At 41.9% G+C, this 24,532-nt stretch overlaps 1 protein-coding gene across 14 annotated transcripts in view; it reads right to left on the minus strand.

The window, feature by feature from the left end:
- Nucleotides 1-24,532, minus strand: part of Phactr2 (phosphatase and actin regulator 2) — a 269,237-nt gene that overhangs the window by 114,950 nt on the left and 129,755 nt on the right. For 2 of the 14 annotated variants that reach the window (XM_063288665.1, XM_063288662.1), the window contains exon 1: nt 4,499-4,754. The exons of 8 other annotated variants lie outside the window; for them this stretch is intronic. In XM_063288665.1, coding sequence (XP_063144735.1) covers nt 4,499-4,544 — 46 coding nt within the window. In that variant the 5' untranslated portion in view covers nt 4,545-4,754. Of the gene's footprint in view, nt 1-4,498; nt 4,816-24,532 lie in introns of those variants that run through there. 4 more of the 14 variants (XM_063288648.1, XM_063288641.1, XM_063288660.1 and 1 more) reach the window with 4 other exon arrangements.

Below are 24,532 nucleotides of genomic sequence, written 5' to 3' on the forward strand. Positions count from 1 at the left end.
AAAACAGCTACCCAGGATGGCTGACTTAGCAATCAACAGGCTAGTTGATTTTCCTCAAAAGAAAATAAAAGATTGACAGACCTCCTAAAGAACTGAGGTTATCCTTCAACCTCCATATATGCATGTATGCATGCACACTGGCACACACACACACACACACACACACACACACACACACACATGCAGACTCATGCAGACACACACAAACCTGCATATAGACAGAAGGCAAATTTAAATTGTCTAAATAAATTAAAAGACATTGTCTTTAAGGACGAGATTATTATTCATCTTAAGATGGCAATGTTATTGAGCCTGAGAAACGGGTTCAACACAATGTCAGAAAACCCAACTTTTATATAAAAATGACAAGCTGACGGTGAAATTCATAAGCAAATACAAAAGAGACGGAATAGAAAAAGAATCACAAAAGGGAATCAAATAGGAAGATTCATACTTCTCAGCTTCAAAACTTTACCACGAAATTGCAGCAATGCAGAAATTGTATTACTGACATAAAAACAAACATTTGGCTAGAACTGAGAGAACAGAAGTAAATCCTTACTATACGGGCAACTGATTTTCTACTATTGTGTCCAAGATAGGTTATTACCATTCTGCCATCCATCCATCTGTCTGTCTTTCTCTCTCCTGTATTTGGGGTAGAAGTCAGAGTCTCAAACATGTTGGGTAAGGGTTTTATCACTAAGCTATATCCCTGGTCACAACAGTTCAATGGAGAAGGGAATCACCTTTCAGACAAATACGGTGACAACTAGATATCCAGAAGCCAGGGAATGAAGCTGACACCCCACACTGCACCTTATATGAAAATTAACTCAGAAGTTATCACTGGCCTAAGGGTAAGAGTAAAAACTATAGAAGCCCTACGAGAGAACCATGCCATAAATGTTGTTGGTTTTCACTGGGCAATGGTCTTTTGGGGACACAACACCACAGACCAAGAACAAAAGAAAACGAAATAGGACACCATCAGGACTTTTAAAACACGAACTTCAGATTATAGCATTCACTAGAAACAGCAGCCCCAGGGAGTGGAAGAAAACATTTGCAAATAACACAAGCCTTTAAAAAGTACAGAAAAGCAAATCAATACCCACAAGTATGGCAAATGCAAAAAACGACAACCAAGTGTTGGAAAAGGAGGAGGAGAAACTGGGATTCCATTCACAGACAGCTAACTGGAATGTGTGCAGTGGGCTGCTCTGGAAAACTGATCCCGTTCACAAGTTAACTCTGAGGTGACCCAGCAGTCCTTCCCACTTATAAATTCAAGAGAAATAAAAACATAGCTTCACCAATTTCTACATGGTGTTCGAGCACTGCTATTCATAGTAGCTAGCTGAGTAAAGATACTCATGATGAGAGAATAATGTGGCTATTTAGCAATGAAATGAAATGAAAATATGGATACACGCTACAGCTCAGTTGACCCTTGAAAACATTACACCAACTCCAAGGAGCCAGTCATGTACGCGCACACATGCACACACGCATGCACGCTATGGTTCAATTCACATGATACATTCCAGATAAACAAATCTATAGATATAAAATAGATTCATGTTTATTAGCAGGGAAGGGAGTCAGTGGATGAGGATGGATGGCTACACAAGCCAAATAATACTAAAAACAATCAACTATACACTTTCAATGGGAAAATGTTACAGCTTGTGAAGTATGTCAATCAAATGATTTTCACAATTCCCTGTTGTCAGAAATAGTGATTAATAATCCTCTGAATCCCTGAAAAGTAGATGTAGCCCAGAGCTGGGAGTCTCAGGAAAGTCTGAAGTCAAGAAGAGGGAGGGGCAAACCGATTTCTGATTTCTGGTGATAATGTAGTTGGTAAATATCAACTTGTGCTAGAGATTCCTCAGAACCCCCCAGATTTTGCCCCTCTAAGCATTTATGAGACGTCTGGTGACCACTACAGATTTACTCCACTGATAACTGAGATCAAACCTCACCTGAAAAGCCAGCAAAGTAGCTCAGGAGGGGCAAAGACATCAGACTAAAGCAGAGGACACCTTGCCGTGTTTGGCTGTTGCTTTGTTCTGGGTCATTTAGAATGTACCGGTGAAACCACTGGGAAACTGTGTACCTCTAACAGAGATCCCAAGTAGATAGCACAAGAAAACCACTTCATTCTCATACAACCACAGCCCTTCCTTAACTGACACTTTAGGACCAAAAAAAAAAAAAAAGGCTCCATTCATGAATTATGGGTTAGTCATTTCAGTTACACAAGATTGTGTGACTCTGAACCAAGAACCTACAATTTTAATATAACGTACTTTCTTAGAGAGTTTCCTAAAGTATCTTTCGCATATATATATATATATTACACACACACACACACACACACACACACACACACACACAGAGAGAGAGAGAGAGAGAGAGAGAGATTGCCTGCTCTCTCCACACCATTGCTCACATCATAGGTGTTAACTCAAATTTCCTTAGACCTCACTTGCGTATTACTCCTTATTCCTTGACTTGTGTAAAGGCAAATTTTACTTCTTCATAATTCCCTCTGCTAATATTTTGTGACAAACAAACTAAAAATCAAGACAGTACTTCCCAACACGAGCCGCCCTGGAATGATGATTTAATTCTATCGCTGCCAGTGAGGAAACAAACAAACATGCAAAAATGAAAATCCTTGCTTTGATTGAAAACTATCACACTACCTTCAGTGAGACAAAAGAAAGCCAGTCTTCTTTGTACCCAACAGTTTTAGAATGGACAAGCAGTTCATTATAATAGACCAAACAGTCTTATAAGCAACATGCCCTATCAACAACCCCCCACCTCAAATTAAACACTCAGAAGCCATAAACAAGAAGCCTTTTGATGTCCAGAGCAATGTGGTCACATCATTATTAGCAAGGGAGAACATAAGCTTCCTTGAATTCAGTTTTCTCTCCCTTGCAGAGGGGTCATTCTTTGGGGGCATTAGCCTAAGCTTGAGCAATGCTTATGATAGTCCGAGGAATGAAGACGCACCATTTGCACAAACCTGGCGGTGTGTGTGTGTGTGTGTGTGTGTGTGAGAGAGAGAGAGAGAGAGAGAGAGAGAGAGAGAGACAGACAGAGAGAGAGAGACAGAGAGAGAGAGACAGAGAGACAGAGAGAGACAGACAGGCACACAGACACACACACAGAGAAAGAGAAAGAGAGACAGACAAAGAGAGACAGAGAGAGAGAGACAGAGAGAGACAGACACACACACATACACACTCACAGAGAGAGACAGAGACAGACAGACACACAGACACACACAGAGACAGAGACAGGCAGACAGAGACAGAGAGACAGAGGGAGACAGATACATACACAGAGAGACAGAGACAGACAGAAACAGAGAGACAGAGAGAGACAGACAGGCACACAGACACACACACACACACACACACACAGAAAGAGAGACAGACAAAGAGAGACAGAGAGAGAAACAGACAGAAAGAGACAAACACACACACATACACACTCACAGAGAGAGAGAGAGACAGACACACAGACACACACACAGAGACAGAGACAGGCAGACAGAGACAGAGAGACAGAGAGAGACAGACACATACACAGAGAGACAGAGACAGAGACAGAGAGAGAGACAGAGAGAGAGAGAGACAGAGACAGAGACAGAGAGAGAGACTGGAGAGCTCTGTCTACTCAAACATCCTGGAATGCTTTATAAACCTTCCTCTGTGCCTTGTCATTTCCTCTCTGTGAGATCCTGTTGATGTCTGTAAAACCTAAGAGTCCATCAGACCACTGCAATGTTTAACATGCATGGTCTCTACGAGGTCATGTTTTGGAAATAGTCGATGGAAGAATCTCAAAATCATACTTTGAAGGTTTATTTCCTTATCCAATCACATGTTGTGTGGACAAACAACTGTTTATCCCGATACATGGGGATAATGCCAGCCTGCTTACCTTCCTTCCTTTCTTCTAAAATTTTTTTTAAAAGAAAACTGTAAAAGAAGCATAGTACTGTAGCTCAGAAATGTTGCCTGAGTCTCCATACAACAAACTTTACCCCTCAAGACATAGGCTTTCCTAAACACTATAGCTTATGTGTGTAACATAAACAAAACAAGTACATCTGAACCAATTACACATTTTGGGGTAGTTATTAAATATTCAGCATCTGCCAGGAAAGGGGAAAGCAAGCCGCACTTCTGCTCCGAATAACAAACCATAAATCAGTTGACAAGCTTGAAAGAATTCAGTTCTAGTCTGTTCGAAAGCCAAGCCTAAGGAAGAGGGGGAGCCCGCGGGAATGTTTCTCCTGCTCTCGAAGTTTCGCCCTTTTTCAAAACAGACTCGTGCGCAAATGGCGTTTCTCGGAACTTTCTGGCTTTCCAAGTTATCTGGAGAGAAACCAAAGCCCGGGGCACGCGCGCGGAGCTGGGGGCCTGCGCCTGGAACCGGGGCTCTGCAGGCGCCGGCCTGGCCCGGGACTCACCGCTGCCGGGCTGCGGGGACAGCGCGGACACCGAGGTCTGGCCCATGGCGGGTGACCGCCCCGCCGCGCCTCCGCCTCACCGGGCTGCTCCGCTCCTGCGCGCGCCCGTCCGCTCGCCGCCGGCCTCCCGCGCGCTCATCTCGGCCCGCGCCCGCCAGTCCCCGCACCTTCTCCCCGCGCGCGCGGGTCGCCCGGCCCTGGCAGCGGCCAAGCCGGCCCAGCGGATGCCTGTCATTCCTCTATGCAGATTAGCTGGGGTCAGGGGTCACCGGGAGAAAAGAGGGGGGCAAGGGCGACAGGGAGCAGAGGAGAGGAAAGAGCTGAGCCCCAGGATGAGGGTGTGGGGTATGTGTAAGGGGTGTTGGTCCAGCTGCACACTGTGGGTGGGGGAACTGGGTGCCCGCACACCCTGGGGCAGGAGGGCAGAAAGGCTATCAGAAAACTCCCTTTAATTTCCAAGGTTCAATGTCAAAGGATCCTCTAGGTCTGAGGAAAAAAAATCATTAAAGTACTTAGTCACTGGTACTTAGTTTAAGAAAATTTGTTTCTTTAAAGTTAGTTCCTTCCTTATATTGTTTGCAGCATTGCAGCGCTGTTAGAGAAGCCATTGCGTAGCATTTCCCTCTCTTTAACAAACTATCTTCCTTTCGACAAAAGCAATTTAAAAAGTCATGGCTTCGGTTTGGACAGCGCAAGTCAGAGATGTGACACAGTGATCTATGCGTGATATCAACTGACCGTATACACTTGACTCCACCACCTAAAACTTTCGCTCAGCGTGGCTGTTCCTCAAAAGACTCACTGTAGACACAACCGTAACAACAAAAGCAGTTTGTCTGACAAACTGTTATGCCCCCGAGTTAAATTAACACTCCCATAATATGCTATGAAGTCTCAAGTCTCTAAAAACTATGAATACACTTAAAAGCTTCATCCTTACAGCTGATAGGTAGCAAGCTGAGTGGTCAAGATTCAGTATATATACATGTGGGACATAAAGAAACATGTGTATGTGTGTGTGTACGTAAATATATACATATCTGTATACATGGCACATTAAACACAAGTGTGGTTCCATGAACATATTTTGTTATGAGCTGTACATTAGGACGTGTGCATGCCTTTCTGTACATTCCATTAAAAAGTACAATCTATTCATGTTGCTTATGTCATCTCTGATCTTACAGTTTATCCTGAAGAACTCTGAACCGTAAAAACAATTGTTCGGTATAGACCTTACAAGATCATCGGTTCTCCTATTTTAATCATGAAAATCACATTTCCTTCCTTCGTGTGTGTGTGTGTGTGTGTGTGTGTGTGTGTGTGTGTGTGTGTGTTAGTGAGCTCGGTAGGACCTTGTTTTGCTGTTTGGAAAGACACTTGCTTATCTGTTTCATCAGGGTTAAGTAAGTGGCCCCTTCTTCATTGGTTCTTTTTCTTTAAAAAGCTGTTAAGAAACCGTGACTATTTTGGGGGGTGATGGGAATTGAACCCTGGGGGCTGTTTGCATGTTAGGCAGGCCCTCTACTACTGAGGTATGCACCAATTTTTAAAATGAAACTGAAAGACTTAACCAAAATGTGAGCCCTAATTTAGGACAATAACGTCCACACCACCTCTCCTCTTTGAGTACACATGATGTGTTTTGAGGATGCATCCTACCTGGGAACTCAGCAGTGACAGTCAATGACAAGACTGCCTGTTCTTTCATGGCTTTGCTAAAAATTGCATTAGGAAGCAACCAAGCAAAATGTTTGTGGAAGTTAAGAGGAGAGATATCTTCCTATTGTGCTACTGGCAGTGCTTCCCTGATAAAGGAAGCCATTGTTAGGGGGAAACACAGAAAATACTGCCCGTTGAAAGTTCATAATAGAAGCTTTTAAAGATGACAAGCATTCAACTTGGTTACAATGTTTTCTGCTATCGCTATTTCTCCTCTTTGAGAAATAACGATGAGGGGTTTTTTTTGTTTTTTGGTTTTTTTTGGTTTTTTTTTGCCTGCCACTAAGTCTTATTCCAAGCATTATGGGGGAAAAGGTTCTAGCTTTGAGGGATTTGCTTAACACACCACTTTTTCAAGACCTGTCCTGATTCAATGGTTGATACACTTTTTGGCCTCATCTGGAATTGTAATAACCAGTGATCAAGTTACACATTTCCCCGAAACTCTTCCATCCCCATTACATTACCTTGGAAACACATCAACCAAACTGCCTGAAGTGTGTTCCAAGGTTCCTTTACAAGGGTGGGACATCCTGCTCCCAGAATTTCTGCTGGGGTTCAGTGTTTGAAGGACCTTTTATCACAGCAGAGAACTTAGGCCAATGAGTTGGGGGGGAAAGTCTCCAGTAACTCCCAAATCTCCCTTTGAGGTCAAAGCATGAAGATTAGAGAGTGAAATACAAGGGGATCCTGAAGCTTGACATGGTGGCTTGCACTTGAAATCCCAGCTCTTGAAAGGCTAAGGCAGGAGGATTACCATGAGTTCAAGGCCTGTGCGTGCTGCATAGTGAGTCCAAGGCCAGCTGGAGATACAAGCAAGATACTGTATCGAGGAGAACAAAACAAAAGTATTTTAAGATAATGTCCTTCCCAGATGTCTCACTCATGACTTACTGAACTCAGACTCACAGTTCTGGGAGCTGTTCTCATGGGTTTAGAGTGGATGCTAGGAACATTTAATGCCATCTGAAAAACACAGGCATTTCTGTATGGCCTACTCTTTTCAGAGAATGCTAGAAAAGATGACTGCCCATTTGAGGAAACGTCTGCATATACTTCTCAGCCTCGGTCTCCTTGGCCCCAGGCTTCATCCTGGATTTCTAAACTGATCTTTTCCTCAGCGATATACTGGTAGATATCTAATGGTGGATTTGAGCACTGGAGTGCAGGGAGAAAAGCACACAAGACCCATTTATGAAAGTGAAAATTTGATGTCACCTGGCTTGAAAAATTCTTTGCAATGGAACAAGTTGACTCTGAACCAGGAGGTGTTACCTTCAGTGCACGCCAGGGCTTCTGTCTCCATACCACATGCTGCCATTAAATCACCCCATGACTGGATTTGAGGAGCTGTTTATATTAAACTCTCCTAAAAATAGTAGAATAGCATTCACTGATCTTTTTCCCCCCACTACACAGTCTAGCTTCAATCCTTGAAAGAACTGTGATTTATTCATTTACTTCCAGGAAGAAATGAAATTGAGAGGATTTACTTAGAATTTCCCCTGGGAGACAGTGTGCTTTTAGGAGTAAGCACTCGCACTTGGGAGATTTTTCAAACACTTTGGCCCATCACTCAGATCTCCCTGACTCTGTCTGATGCGGGCGTTATTAAACTCAGCCATCTGGGGTATCCAAAGTGACAACTGCACTTGTCATAGATGGAAGGTGCTATTGGTAAATTAAAGCAGACATCAACCTGGCCTTTACAAACCCAGACTATGTCAAAGTCCTCTCCTAGGAGCTTAAGGTCCTCTTTGTGGAGATACAATTTGGTGACTGGAGGAGAATTTTGAGCTTAAATAGGGAACTCAGGCACCATGAGTTCCAATCCTGGGACTCCATCGTCCTCAGATCTGTCAGATCTGCTCTAGCCACTGTGTAAGTCCAGAACTGGGAGGTAGGTTCTCGTGGTGGAGGGAAGAGTTAAGTGGAACCCTCCAGAAGTTCCATGAGCAATGAGAACCACAGTGGCCTGGGAAGGAAGCAAGACTGAAAGTGGCCATGCCCAAGTTCTCTAAGAGTGTTAACATACATCCTTCTTTTGGACTTGGCTGTGAAAGTTTCACAAATTAGAGGCATTTCCTTGGCTACTGGGAATTGTAGCTGTGGCAAACACTTGCCTGAGGTGAAAGGGAGAATTTAAACTTAGTGACTTTCTAAGGAGAATTGTTTCTTTAATTATCTTGTTCTCATGATACAATGTTTACAAGAAGGAAGGCAAACTGAAAGACTGTCTGAGAGGATCATTTTAGATCTTTATTTTCTAAGCACTCACCATGTTGCGATTTACTAAAAATCAGTATACTGTCCCTTCCTCCTTCTCTATGAGCCACTAGAGCAACACGTTTTTACTTTTAAGTGGTAAGAATGCTTTAACGTGAGCCTTCTAATCACATGATGAAGGAATTGTCTGGTAATCCAGAAACTAAAATCTAATAAGCAAACATTTTCAAGCTTTCAAGTGCGTTTGTGTTCCTTAGCTGGGTTCCAGCTTTATTTGTTTTGTTTTATTTCTACAACTTTCCATTTCTTTCAGAATTTCGCTTCGTCCTGCAAGAGGCAGCCTTCTTAGGAAGCTGTGACCACGAAAAGGCAAACAGAATGCTTTCTGGGTTTTCATACTTTTGGGCCAAGGCTCTGGAAATATCGGCAGTGCTTATACCTTCAAAATGTTACTTCTTAGAGACTGCAACTGACACCCACCCCGTTTTCTTTAATTTTACAATCATGAGAGAACACTCCTGTTAATACGACACATAACATCACCACACAGAAGGAGAATCCCGTCTAAGTCTCAGGAGTTTGGACTTTCTACTTCTATCAAACACGGGGGAACAGAAATGGTCACATTGCAAAGACCCTGGGCAGAGCAGGAAATTAACCTGCAAGGCAAGTTTTTCTTTCCTATTGTTCGCATACTTGTATATGATTTATTTCCTGAGTCTCCGTCCTTCTGCTCTCAAAAGCTAACAGGATTAACAAAATACTTTGCCTCTGCCCCTCCCTGAGTTAGTCTCAGCCATGGGCTTGGAGAGGAGGCTTTGTGCTTACTTACTGATTGAGCCAACTATTGGAAGATTTACCCAGAGAAATCAAGGGCTCAAGCAGTGGGTCTGGAATTTCTTTTTCCAAAATCTGTCTTCCTACCATAGAGAGAAAAGCATGTTTAAGTAACTCCACTTTATCTTATATGCAAAACAGAATACCAGTCCCTAGCCTCTGAAGCCCCAACTGCCGAATAATTCAAAATCGTTAAGCCACTTGGCCCTTTCTATAGGTGCCTGAGTTACAGAAAGTAATAGTTTGATGTCAAGTCTAATCAATGTTATAAAACTACCCTATGCATTCCCAGACCCTAACAAGGTGTTTGGGGACAATGAACCCTTACATGTAGGATAAGCACTTACATTATATCCGGAATGCCAACAACTTCAAATATAGACAAAAACCATATATATATATATATGTGTGTGTGTGTGTGTGTGTGTGTGTGGTGTGTATGTGTGTGTATGTGTGGTGTGTATGTGTGTGTGTGTGTGTGTGTGTGTGTGTGTGTGTGTGTGTATTTGTGTCTTACTTAGGGTTTCTGCTGCTGCAATGAAACAAGATGACCCAAAAGCAAATTGGGGAGGAAAGGGTTTATCTGGCTTACACTTTCATATATATCACTGTTCATCATTGAAAGAAGACAGGACAGGAACTCAGACTGCTCCCACTTGGAGGCAGGAGCTGAGGTCTTGGAGGGATGCTGCTTACTGACTTGCTCATTACGGCTTCCACAGCCTGCTTTCTTCTAGAACCTAGGACCATCGGCCCAGAGGATACCACCATCCACGATGGGTTGGTACCTCCCTCATCAATCCCTAATTTAGAAAATGCCCTACAGCTGGATTTCATAGGGGCATTTTCTTAATTGAGCTTCCCCTCCTTTCAAGTAACTCTAGGTTGTGTCAAGTTGCTATAAAACCAGCCAGCACAATATGCATGGTTTGTTAATAGTGTGCGGAAGATATCAAGTCTGTCACTAACTCTATCCCTGTCCTTCCATAGACTGCCTGATTGAACAGTCATGTTTTCAATGAACTAGTAACAACTGACTACCTCCCATGAACAAGGCCTATTATTCATGGGCTTGAGGAAGAATGGGATAGAAACTCTCCTCCGGAGCGAGACCCTCAATACTGTATTGGGGAAGGGGACCTAGCCCTCTACCATGATAGTGACTACACTGCTAGTCATCTGTTTTTCCAGATGTTAAGAACACATAGCAGGGAAGACTCTGAACCTAGTTTTAGAGTCGACATCTTACCCACATAGACTTAGTGGTTCAGAGAAGATACCTCCCCTAAGATTGTAAAGTGCTTCTTAAACTAAAGAACAATTAGACTTGGTAGTCAGAATGAACTATTTTCATTTGTTTATCGCTGCAGCTTTTTGAGGTATACGTCTCGAATCCTAAAATGCACCCCCTTTCAAGTAAACAGTTCTGTGGGTTCTGGTAAGCAAGTCGTGCCACCATTACCACAAGCAAGTCCCACAATACTTTCTGCAGCTGGTCCCTAGTCTACGCTACACTTGTCCCTTCCCTAGCACCAAGCACCTACTAGTCTGGCATCTGTCTGTGATGGGAACTCTTGATTGTCAACTAGACTAGACAGAGGAATGTCTGGAGCACACTCGCTGGGTGTTTCTGTGAGGGTTCTTCTAAATAGTCACTGAGAAGGAGGAGCTCACTCTGAGTGTGGACAGCATTGCAATTTGGCTGATGCCAGGTGGGATCACAGGAGGGAAGGAGAAAACCAATAGAGACACACATTCTTATTGCCGCCCCCCACCCCGCAGTGTGTGTGTGTGTGTGTGTGTGTGTGTGTGTGTGTGTGTGTGTGTCCGTCTGTCTGTCTGTCTGTCTGTCTGTCTGTCTCTTGGTTGCCAAAACATGACCTGTTTTTGCCCCATCACACCCATCCTGTGATAATGGACTGAAACCTTTCTCTCTTTCATTTCCTCCCCTGGTATTTTATCACAGTGACTGTAAAGCTAACACACCATCCTTGTAGACTGTTTTTTTCTGAAATTTTAGATAAACGGAGTTATATACATGCGTTTTTTTTTTACAGTTGACTTCCATCATTTAATTTTTAAAAATGAACCACAGTGTCCTACATATTCATATTTTCCTCTTTTGTCCTGAGTATCTTTCCTTATATTATCAATTTGTTTACTCATCCCTAAGTTAATGATCATTTGGCTTGAAACTGCATTTCACTGCATTATGTGAAAATTGATAACATTATACTATACCACAGTATATTATATCTATTGCCTCATCATATATATGGCACATGTGTGCGTACACACACACACACACATATATATAATATATATGTAATGGAGGTACTATATTTAAGATATATACACATATGTAAATGCACATAGATCGTCTGTTGTAAGTGAAAGACTGAAAATGGACTTAAAAAGTCGGTACATTTATAAAAATGCAGAAGATGAAAAGTGTTGCAAAACACAGAGGAGTTTGAGGCTGCCTGTTGGGGAGGGGTTGGGGTGGACTGTGGTCACAACAGCCCTCCTGAGAAGATGATGCTTACATAAAAACCTGAAGTGGGGATAGAGTTAGCTGAGGGGCAATCTGGGAAAAGAGTGATCCAAGTGGGAGAGTGGAGCAACAGTTACTATGAATTTAATATAGGAGCATGATGTAGGATTTCTTTTTTTTTTTGAGGAGCCAAAAGAGGCCAGAGAGTCAAAGCTGAGTGACCCCTGAGGAGGAAGGAATTGTCTACCATGTAGAGTCTTGTATTTGACCAGATGTCTGTGGCTTTTCCTACAAGTACATGATGACAATGATAAAGGCAATGACATGATCTGACTTAACTTTATAATCATGGTGGCCTCTCATGGGATCAGCTGCATTCCCAAAAGCATGGCTATAGATATCATGGTGGCTTCCAAATAGAGATGTCAGTAGAAGCATATTTATTATTAGTATTGTGGAGACATAAGTACCAACTTAGAAGTCTATACCCACATACACAATCATTCATCAAATAAGGGTTGCTCGAACTTTCTCCACTTGTGACTCTGAAACCCTCTAGAAAGTTTTAAATGACCACAAATATAGGGCTGTAGAAAATAGGTCTACAAATTACTGGTAATAAGAATTATAGGGGTTGGGGATTTAGCTCAGTGGTAGAGCACTTGCCTAGCAAGCACAAGGCCCTGGGTTCGGTCCTCAGCTCAAAAAAAATAAAATAAAATAAAAAATAAATAAGAATTATAGGGGGTGGGGGCTGGAGAGATGGCTCAGTGGTTAAGAGCACTGTCTGTTTTTCCAGAGGTCCTGAGTTCAATTCCCAGCAACCACATGTTGGCTCACGACCATCTATAATGAGATCTGATGCCTTCTTCTAGTGTGCATGAAGATAGCATACACATATATGAATATATATATACACTCATATATATGAAATACATAAATAATCTTTAAAGAAAGAATTATAAAGAATTTATATGTCATGATGCACAGGTGGAAGGCGTAAGTTTTCTCTTCCCACCATGTAGGTCCAAAAAAATCAAACTCAGGTCTTCAGATTCAGTGTCAAGTACCTCTTAATTTTTTTTAATTTTATTTTAAATGTGGTATGTCTGTGGCTGTGTACATCTGAATGCACGTAGCTGTGGAAACTAACGTATTATGTCCTCCTGGAGCTGGCAGTTATGGGTTGGAGGGTATGGGGTCGTCTGTAATAGCATGAGCTCTCAACCCAGGGCCATCTCTCCAACTCTATCCATAAGTACTTTTATCCATCAGGACACCTTAGCAACTTCACAGTTGACTCTAAGCTAGTTTTCGTGCATTCAGGAACCATGTAGTACTGCCTAATCTTTCACAACCCCCACATCTAGTTATAGGAGCCCTTGTGGGGTTCCAATTCATAGCTTAAGAAGTTCTGCACTAAATCATCCACTCACCAAAAGTGCTTAGTCATCTAAACCTCTCCATCAAGAAAGAAAAGAGCCCAGAGGCAAGTGACCTATGTAAGGAGGAACAGTGCACACAAATGATAAAATGGTGGGGAATTTAACCAAATATAGACTGTTCAGAACAGAGGCAGATGGCTTTTTAACATCTTTAGGTACAGGGGTTGATGAATAGGAAGACAGATAAACTAAATAGATTAGCTTTATCTAGAATTTTTATTTTTATTAAATTTATTTGTTCCCTTTACAACCCACTACCAGCCCTTCCTCTCCTCTTAGAATCACCTCACAAAATTTTCCCTCCACTCCCCTCCCTCATCTCTTTTTAAAAGAGGAGGCCACCCTCTGGGTGACACCCCCCCATCAGGAAAATATTATTGCTTCAAATGGCAAATAATTACAACAAGATTCCAAATTTATGAAGGGAAAAAAAAGAAAGAAAGAAAGAAAGAAATTAAGGAAAATCTAGGCAACCCAATGTTGAGAATAATGGGGAGGAGGGTACTGAAAAACATGCAAATTAAAATGGTCAAGTTCAAATTAGTAAATCTGATAACCACACGTGGAATGAAACACAGAAACTAAATAATTGGAAGAAACAGAAATACATCTCGTTGTTGGACAATTGCATTAGACCTAACCCAAACAACGAGGGTTGAAAGCGAACCTTAGAACAGTATGGTGTCGGTTATCTTTTTGTTGTTGTTCCTGTGGTAAAACACCAGGCCTACAGCAAGTTAAGCAAGAAGGAATTCAGTCTGGCTCATGGGTCCAGACAGATGACAGAGCATCTTAGTAGTGGGTGGCAGGCATAGCTGCTTCAGCAAGGAGCTGAGGAGTGTACATCCTCACACACCAGCTGGAACCAGAAAGAGCAACCTGAAAGTGGGTTAAGGCTTTAAGGTCACAAAGCCCAACTCCAGTGACACACTTCTGTCAGCAAGGCCACACCTTCTAAACCTCCCCCAAACAGCGCTACCAACCAAGTGTTCAAATTCCTTATTCAGACTGCCATAACCATTGCATAACTAAAGACGAATTAGTATATCCACAGGAATAATACCTTAACTAAAATTTAAGTCCCGATTATGAGGAGCAGAGACCCACTATACAATGGTAGATTACTCTAAGAAAGCGCAGGGATTATACGTGAACTTGTACGCTCCTGAGAACAGAACCATGCACTGTGTAAAAATAAGTGGGATTGCTAAATGGATGGTTACAGAATAATCTGGAGACTTTTCCAACACGTCAACAAAACGCCATGAGATTAAGGAAACAGAATATTTTTATAGTTATGGGTTTGAACAATCCAATCAATGAAACTTGATGTAAGGGACATTGAGATAGCGTTACATACTGTGTGAGAAGAGAAATCTCAAAGAATTTAAAGAATTGGGGGATGATGATCCCATACGAAGACCAACAGTGTCAACTAGCTTGGAGCTCTGCGAGCTCCCAGAAACTGAGCCACCAACCAAAGAGCATACACAGCGTGGTCCAAGGTCCCCCATGTAGCAGAGGACTTCCTAGTCTGGCCTCAGTGGGAGAGGATGTGCATAATCCGGTAGAGACTTGATGCCCCAGGGAATCCCTCGACCTCTCAAAGGTGAGGAGATGATGGGTAAAGAACTCTAGGAGGGGGGAACTGAGAGGAGGACAATATTTGGGATGTAAATGAATAAAATAATTAATAATAATGATAGAAACCATGTTATATATTCCTCAACCTCTGGCCATGATCCAATTGTCTAGTTAAAATCAAAACCAAGCAATTTTTTTTCCTCACATATTTGTATAAACCCAAATCAATACACTAAGAAAACATAGGAAATCAAATTATAACTTGTACATTATTTAGTCTTAAGCAATCATAAAATACTGGGAAACATGGGCGACGAAGCCAATTGGACGATTGAAGTTCTAGTTTTGTGTTTATCAAAAATCAGAAAAGATCACATGATTCTATCGTACCTTGAGTTAGGTAGCATTAAGCTCTGAGTGCTAAAAACCAGAAGGAAGTGAGACGGGCAATAAGAAAAGCAAAAGCAACAATAAAAGAGGGCTTTAAAAAAAAATCAAGGTTCATGATTCTTTGCTCGGCGTTCTCGTTCATGCCTGGGGAAAGCACAGTGACTCGGTGTGCCCTCTGAGACTGACCCACGCGTACAAACAGGGGAAAAGGAAGATGAAAGGACTTCCTGGAAGTTAGCCGGACTGAAATGTTGCTACTAGGGAGGCAATTTAAAAGTTATTGTTTTGCATTTGGAGGGAAGGGGGGGACGCAAATAAATTTGTGGTGATATTCAAACCACTTTATTAAATAACTCAGAATCCAATAATGAAAAACGGATGAAGAACCATGCATTCTGATTCGTATCCCCTGTAGAGTAAATACATCTCTGTCACATTTTTTTTATTTGTCTCATAATTGTATCTTCAGAACTCCGACTGATCTCTTAAGGGAATGGAATAAGTAATTTCTTATGTTTAGCGGGTTTAACTTCAACAGCTCTTGACTCATATATTCCAGGAATTTTGAACTGGGGCGGGTGGGGAGTATAACTTTAATTCCTTAAGAAATGCTCTGATTTTTTTTTTTAGAATGCAAATTTAAGCCTTACGAAGCCCTCCAAGTTAAACAACCCTCGGGGGAGATGTGTGCATACTGCAGAGCTTCTTTAATAAAGAACAGATTCCAGTTACTGCAAATTACTTCTCAATTAGGGAAAGTTGACACAGTCTCCAAGCAGGTGACAAAAATGGCAGCCAGGAAAGGGGGAGGGAGAGAGGTGGCCTGGGAGTTTGCAGGTGCTCTGACTTAATCTTTCATCAAAACAAGATTTATTCAGGGGGAATTTATATAATCACACGATTAGAAAGCAGACACACAAAATGCACTCAGAATAGTGCCATTTTTTTTAAATCCAGTTTTTATTCCCCACATTCTCCAAGTAGACAGACTCCAATTTTAAAACACACAGGGAAGTTGTTATGAGTTAGGAAAGGGCTCAACCTAGGAGGGGGTGGGGAAATCACCCGGAAGGCAGTTTTTCTTGCAAAATTATTGTTATACCCTAGAGTATCTATTTGTTTTTCTGTTTAGCAGGAGAAAACACTACAGAAATTGCTTTTCTATAAATATTCCAAATGCCACCTAAAAGCCCACAGCTTGTACTGTTTCTTCAAATTATTCGATTTCTTCTCTACAACCTTGTATGCAATGTTGTGAGCCAGGGACCCAGCCATTGATTTGTTTCTGTGAACCAACGCTGAATGTAATATTTACATTTAATGAACAGACAGTCACCAATAACATAGATTTCCCAGTTGGGTTTGCAATCTTAGGGTGATTATTTTTACCTTGTTTCTGTGCGGAATAATCTCTCACCTCATTTAGAGTGTTTCGTTTTATGCAAAAGCACTATGAATATTTTAGTTACATTCCATTGTTTATGGCAATATAGGAATATCTGGTACCTGAAAATTGATATTGCTGTCTGGAGAATGAGACAATTATTCAGCCTGCCGGCATCACGGTTGTTTACAATTCACGACTTAACTTTCTTCCTACCTTCTGTCTGGAATTAGCTAAAACTTTGGCTTTTAAAGGTTTATCTGTTTCCATCTTCTAGAACTTTCTCAAGGACTCTCCCGCCTTTAGGTTTTTAGTATCTGTCTACTTGAGTTGACTGTCAATATCTGCCTTCGACTTCTCTGATGTTTTGTTTTCTAAGAGGCATGCCACTTAGAGGTGAAGTCTTCTGGACCCTTATCTATGCGTCTCCATAGTAACCTCCTCAGTGGTATTTTTATCCTCTGGCTGCTTGTCTATCACACACCTTGCATTTAATATCTCTTGGAGTGACATTATAATGGTTAAGAAAGCATTTCCTTTTGTAACAGCAGCAGGATAGGCACATTGTCAAGTGGCCAGCATTTTACCACAGGAATGAAAGCATCAATGGTTGATCCTTATCAATATACCATTTGCACCCGTGAGCTCTAGAAGACATGGTTAAATGAAACTGAAGATGCTGTAGAAATGCTGGAGGCATGGCTTCCCCGAAGGCCTTCCAGCGAGCAAAGTGTCAAGAGAACATCACTTACAGAAGTGCCTGAGTTTGACTCGATAATTGCGGAAACAGAAGATTTGGCTATTACCGTAATCACATTTAATATGCACCTACTGAATCTGCTAAATTTTCAGTAAGCCCAGCTACAGCTCTATTCAAATTCTCTTCTGGGGAAAAAAATGTTCTATCTCCTGTTGAAGTTCGGTTCGTTTGCATTGTAGCACACTAAAGGTCATTGAAAGACGGCATGCTTAAACTAAACCGAGGTTGAGCTAAACACTGGCTGTCAATTAGTACAGATTAACAAACTGGACAGAGGCGTCTAGCTAACCTCTGGATGAAGGGAGCATTGACTCAATGAGATTATATAATTAATATAATATAATTAATACGTTTCTCCTCAGTTGGGGCGCCATGACAGATGCTAAGGGGGCTCTTTGGTGTCCACACCATCGTGTGACACTGGCTCCTTGAGAGCAGCTAGGCTATGGCTTTCCTCTAACCAACATACTGTGAGAAGGTTGCATGTGATTATGAGCAAGGGGTCTTTATTTTGTAACACTCTAATATCTGTCTTGCTACAGGACACTTGTTATCCTTCTGGTAAGAAGCAAGTTGTCATGTTAAGCTGTAACATGGATATATCATGAGACTAAGAACGTGTCACGTTCAGTCTGGCATTCTGTGAGGAAAGAAACGCTGTGGCAGCCAGGAGTTAGGAGGCACAGGCTTCACCAAACAAGTCACAGCCTTGACCAACCCATACCTAGATGTCAGCATTCACTCTATTCCAAACCTCAGAATTTTAGACTGCTTAAAAGTCACTTAATTTGTTAGTAATGTTGTGTTTGCCTAATACAAAATCCCGAGTGAAAACCCAAGGAAAATGAAATAAATTGTTCTCTGCAGCTAGGTGGATAGGTAAGGATCAACAAATGTGATCTATATAAAGAGGATGAGAACCTAGCCTTATACTGAACACCATGCTTTAAGGTCATTCACAGCAGGTTACCCGGGTGCTGGAGAGTTGGTTCAATGGTAAAGTGCGTTTATTGGTCTTTTGAGGGACTGGAACTTACTTTTTAACACCTATATTGGATGTCTCCACCTCCCCCATAACTCCAGTTCTACATACAGGAGGCTCTCTTCTGGCATCCACAGACACACACACACACACATGCACATGGGCACATACACACATATACACACACATATACACACACACATGGGCATATACACACACACGCACATACACACACACACACGGGCACATACACACACACATACACGTACACACATACACACACACATATACACACACATATACACACACACATGGGCATACACACACACACATGCACATACACACACACATGCACACACACACACATACACGTACACACATACACACACATACACACACATGCACACACATGCACATGGGCACATAAATAACTATATATATATTATATGATAACCATACATACATGCACACATATATATAATCAAAGCATACTGTCTAAATAGACCCTATAGAAATAACATACTGAGAAAAAGAGTCTGAGCACTGTAATTCATTTTCTTTAAGTGAACCCTGCATTTTAACTTTAGCCGTTCAATTTTAAGATCTGTTTTCATTCCCTACCTGAGCTTTCCAGATAAAGAAGCTCACCGGCAGGGTAACAGAGTCGACAGATTACACATGACTTTTGCGTAGAAATGCGTGTGAGATTACACTTTTCACATAGCACAGATTTTAAAATCTATGCGACACGGACCCTAACCCTTTCAGAACTCCTTTCCTACTGGGTGGGAAACCTTTTAAAGTCTTCCCTAAAATAAAGAAGACTGGATAATCCAAGGGTCGTTAAGGATGTACAGCAACTAGCACTCTCAGACAAGGGTAGGAGGAAAGAATAATTGGGAATTTGTATATTTATCTGGCAGTTTCTATAAACACACACCTAGCCTATGACTCATACGTTCTATGTGTCACTGGTCCAAGAGAAATGAAAACATGCATCATAAAAAAAACCCAACTTCTTCAAAATTATTCCTCACAGCCTCATTCGTTTTCAAGGCAAGACCCTCCTGTACGGCCTAGGCTGGTGTCAAAGTCAACTGACCCACCTGCCACAGCCTTTCAGGGAGCTGGGGCAGCAAGCCCACCACCCTTCTCCATGTCTTTATTCTGTCTGTTTTGCTTTGTTGTTTGTTTTTCTCCCCGCTGATGATCAAACCCAGGCTGGAAGCACAATAGGCAAGCTCCCTAATCCTGGCAACAACCTCGGCAGGCAGCTATACTTGTTCATTGCCCAGATTTCCAACAGGTCAAATGACTATAACCAAGATAATCAGATATCGGATAAACTGAGATAATAGATAACAGAGCATTGTCCTTATTGGAATCCGTAAAACACAGGGTGCCGTGCCTAGTACCTCCCTCAGATGTAAAGGTTTTATTTTCCCGGTTGCCAGGTGTGTTGCCCAAGATATCCCACAGCTCACAGTGACTTTGTGAAGGGGAACTGGGTCTCCCCTTCTGGATGAATCGATGATCTTACCCAGAATGCTGCTCTCTTCACAAGGGAATCCTAAGGGACCTCCAGCATTATTCGGTGGAGGTTGGTGCTATTGGGAGGCAGATACCTCTCAAGTCTACTGGCCCCCCTGCCCATTCCCACCCCTCCATCCCTTCCAAGACTGGTGATTCTCAGTGAACAGCCAGCATGCTGGTCTTCCCTTCTTTGCTTCGGAATCTAATCCAACCAAATGAAGGCCTTAAAGCAATTTCACCAACTTGAAGAGACTAAGGGCAAAAAAAAAAAAAAAAAAAAAAAAGCCACGTGAAGCTCTAGGGCTCAGAGACAAACGTCTAGTGAGGAAAACCAGGAGAGTGGGGAAGGAAGGATTGGGGCAGGCTTGAACACTCTTGGAAGGTGGGTATATATTTTTGTCCTGATGGGGTGTGGGATTGCATGGACATGGGTGCAAATGTCAAAACTTAAAAGAAGTATTTGCTCATAATATGAATGCTTCTTTCGCTGTGTGTAAAACTGACCATATTTTTAAAAGAAGTAATAACTGAAAAGTAGCTATGTCAAACTTGGTTTGAAAGGTTCATGTAACTACTTAGACTTCCCTGTGGCCCACCAAGGCTTTGTCCTTTGGTTGTTTTGATCCTTTGGATGTTTTAGAATTAATAAAGCCGTTATACTCATCATTCTGAGGACTGCAAAATCCAATTGGCTTGCCCTTTCAGTCTGTCATAATTAAAAATGTTATGCTAATCAGTGGTAGCTCCAAAGGTCTTGAAAGGGCACTCGATTGCTTCTTATGCGATGAATCTATTCATCATTGTGGCTGGGCACAAAGTTCATCCAATTACGAATGCAGCTACCTGTATCTTCATTTAGCATTGCCGTCTTAGAGAATTCTTGATTGGATTTAAAAATCATCAGGCGCAGGCTATTACAGCCAGGAAGACCTGAGGCATCCCTTAGTGCCGATCCCTCAGTGTTTATATCAGCTTAGCTTTGCAGGTACTGAGAGTTGAGCATCAGTGCAGTTTCTCAGACATAGACAAGAGCAGACTGAGCCTGTATCCTAGGGCAAATATCATAGGGCATGCCTGCTACACTCTTGGAGTCTGGTGACTCCTTTGACCCTTAGCATGGAAACCTCAATCCCCACCCCAGATATATTTTACATATGACTTCTTCCCGCCACCGATGTTTCTTATTTTACAAAAGCTCCCACTGTTATGGGGAGATTCAGTTTGTGCTGGTGGTGGCAGGAAACACCTGTAATCCCAGGGTTTGGGAGACAGGAGGAGAAGAGGCCGGTAGTTCAAGCCCATCCTTGTTGGTAAACCGTGAAGCTAGTCTATGTAGCAGGAGACTACAAGACATGGAGCTTGTTAGAATTCTTTTTTTTTTTTTTTAACCACAAAGTAGAAGGAAACAGATTACAGCTGCCTCTCTGCCCTCCTTTCTCTCACGGGACAAGAGACACGGGATACAATTTTGGGAGAATTCTATTTCTCAGGAGATAGATAAGGCTATAAAACTGAGCATATTTTCCTAAGAATTCTGTAGAGTGTGGTTGAGAGTCAGTTCACAAAGCCTATGATTCAGTCATTTAAAAAAACGACGTAACCGAGTGCTTTCACGTGTCCACACGGAGTTGTGTAAGCGTTACTACCATGAATCTCACCTTTTCATCACTGCGACAAGAGACCCTTTCTTTGCCCAAGAGCATCACTAGTCTTCATCATTGTCCTAGCTCTAGGAAACCATCGATGTACTTCCTTTCCCGGGTACTTTCTGTAAATGCAATCATTAACCTTTATCCTTTTCTCGTTGATTTATTTCTCTTAAAACATTAGCAAAATGTTTTCAATGGTAGTTCACGGTACCTGCGTGGATCAGTACCTCTCTCACGTGTATTCCTGAACTCCGTAACTATAGGGCTGTGCTGTGTTTTATATATTTCCATTCGTCAGTTTGATGGATTTGGTGTTAATTTCAACTCGTCTCTGTCGTGAATGATGTTACTGTGGATTTCACAGACCGATTTTTGGCGAATACATGTTTTCATTTCTTTTGGCTGCGTACCAGGAATTAGGTGGCTGGTGATGGTGACTGTCTGATTCACTGCTTAAGAAACTGGAGCTAGAGACATGGCTTATCATGTGAGGGCAAGCCTTGTGGCCTGGACACCAATATGAAGGCAAAAGGAGAGGACAGACTTTAACAAGAGATGCCCTCTGATGTCTGTGGCATACTCTACGCTTACTCATGCTAAACAATAATAAACAACATTTTCAAAAGAGAAGCTTGCAAGCTATTTTCCCAAGTAGCTTCGTGTGTGTGTGTGTGTGTGTGTGTGTGTGTGTGTGTGTGTGCGTGTAGTGTGTGCGTGCATGTGTGTGTGCACCTACCCTCATGTGCACACACCAATACACTCACCAATACAAGAAAATAGAGGTCAGATCTCTTGGAACTGGAGTCATGAGGTGTTTGAGAACTGAGATACAGATCTGGGGAACCAAACAATGGTCCCCTGCAAAAGCAGTAAATGATCTTAACTGCTCAAGCATTTCTCCAGCCTGTCATTATTGTGGTCTTCATTTGCATTCTCTGGGGTCAATGTTAATGAGCATTTTTATATGTATATCAGCAATTTGTGTATCTTCTTCTTGGAAAAAAGCACAGTTCTCAGTTTAGCTTTTCCTTTTGTTTGTGTCTTATGCTTTTGGGGTCATGTTAATGAACCAATCGCCTAGCCCAAGGTCATGAAGATTTACATCTACAGTTTCTTTGAAGAGTTTTAGTTGTAGCTCTCATACTTGGGTTTATTTTTCAATTGTGAGTTAGCTTTTTAGTGGCATAAGGTTGGCTACTCATTTTGTTTAAAAATACTGATTGATTGATGATGATTGATTGATGATTGATGATTGGTGTTCTGGGGATAGAAACCAAAGCTTTACCCATAGTCACTAAACATTCTATATCTGAACTAAAACCTCAGATCTTACCTTATTCTTTTTGCCATGGTACCATTTACTGGTAAGATGATTTCTTCTCCTTTGAATTGTTTTCACAGCCTTATTAAAAGCCAGTATTCTATAAATGTGAAGGTCTATTTCTAGAGTCCTCATACTGCTATATTTATTCTACATAAAAATACTCCAGCCAAACACACTTTCCAACTGAAAACCGAATGGATCTGGAGAGCCAATTAATACAACTATGTCTTCAAAGCATTACAAGTGAACCCCCTGTTTTGACTTTTGTTTGTTTATTTGTCTGTTTTCTTGCCCATCTCCACAGTTAATTAACATAAGGGACATAGCATTATTCTTGGAGAAGCAGTCAAGGCAACACGTTTATAGTTTAGGAACAGAGGGGGTCAGAACAGCTTTGTTAGGCAAGGGTGGAAATACCCAGCCGCCTATTTAGTTACAGCTTTCCCCAAATCCAGAGGTGAACCACAAAGCATCATGGGTCAGCTTCCTGATGTGTGCTGTGCCTTGCCTTGTTTTCAAAGCACCAAAGTTCAATTGGAAGGGCCTCTTCAGGGACCACTGGGTCAGAGGCCTCTGGGAAGAAATGTGCCGGCAGTTAGGCAATGTGATGTGAGAGGAAGTCCAGTTACCTGGAGGGGAGTGAGTCTGTTTCTGGGAGCATTGGTGAAGTTTTAGTGTTTTGTCTAAGTGGTTCAGGACTTTTTGATCTGGGAAAACCTTGGATGCTCGTGAGGAGGGACTGGGTGCTGTTTTTGCTCAAGGGACACTCATTATCCATTTAGGGATGGTGCTAAAAGGTGACCAGATTTCAGAACACTGTGACAGCATACACACTTACACACAGAGATACACAGACACAGACACACAGACACACAGACACACAGACACACACACACACACATAGAGAGGGAGAGAGAGAGGGAGAGAGGCAGAGAGAGAGAGAGACAGAGAGACAGAGAGACAGAGACAGAGACAGAAACCAGATGTGTGGACAGACGATACTTATCCCTAGGTTGACATTCAGCCTTACTCAGCCTGTAGGCAGGAATCAATGATCTATTTCCAGTTTAAAAAAATATAAAAAAAAAATTAAAAATTCCTTCCGTTCTGACCAGGTCAATCAGGAAGTGTAAAGGTTGCTTCTATGATCGTCTTGGGGTCCCCAAACCCTAAACTTTAGAACACAAACTGAAAACTGTCCCAGGTTGGAGGCAGTTTCCCCCTACCCTGTAAACAAGAGCAGCATTCTGTGTACTCACAAATCCTTCCAGGTAATCCACATACCCCATACAGAAAAGGAACCTGATGTATTAGGGACAATGTTCACTCTAGAAATGTTGCCTTGGGAGATTGTTAGCTAAAATACCTGAGTACACAGAGGCCAAGAAATGCTTAAATCCTCTTGCCTAGCTGTTGGCCCAGGAAAACTTCCCTTTCCTAGTAAATGTATTTTTAAAAAGTGTTAGGGATTTCACACTGACAAAACAACAAACAGAAACAAAACCCACAATTCACCTGTACTTATCCAATACCTATCAAAACGCAGAATATATTAAGTAATGTCTTCAAAAGCTTTTTGTCAAATATCCTGGGGTTCTTTCTTTTAAAATTGCCCTGCTCCCAAGTAGACCTCCGCACACTCCACTTGCACTATGAATAAGAGTTGAAAGCATTCACTCACATTTTAAAGGCAAAACAAATCAT

Source organism: Rattus norvegicus, chromosome 1 (genome assembly GCF_036323735.1).
Source record: "Rattus norvegicus strain BN/NHsdMcwi chromosome 1, GRCr8, whole genome shotgun sequence".
Lineage (NCBI taxonomy): Eukaryota > Metazoa > Chordata > Mammalia > Rodentia > Muridae > Rattus > Rattus norvegicus.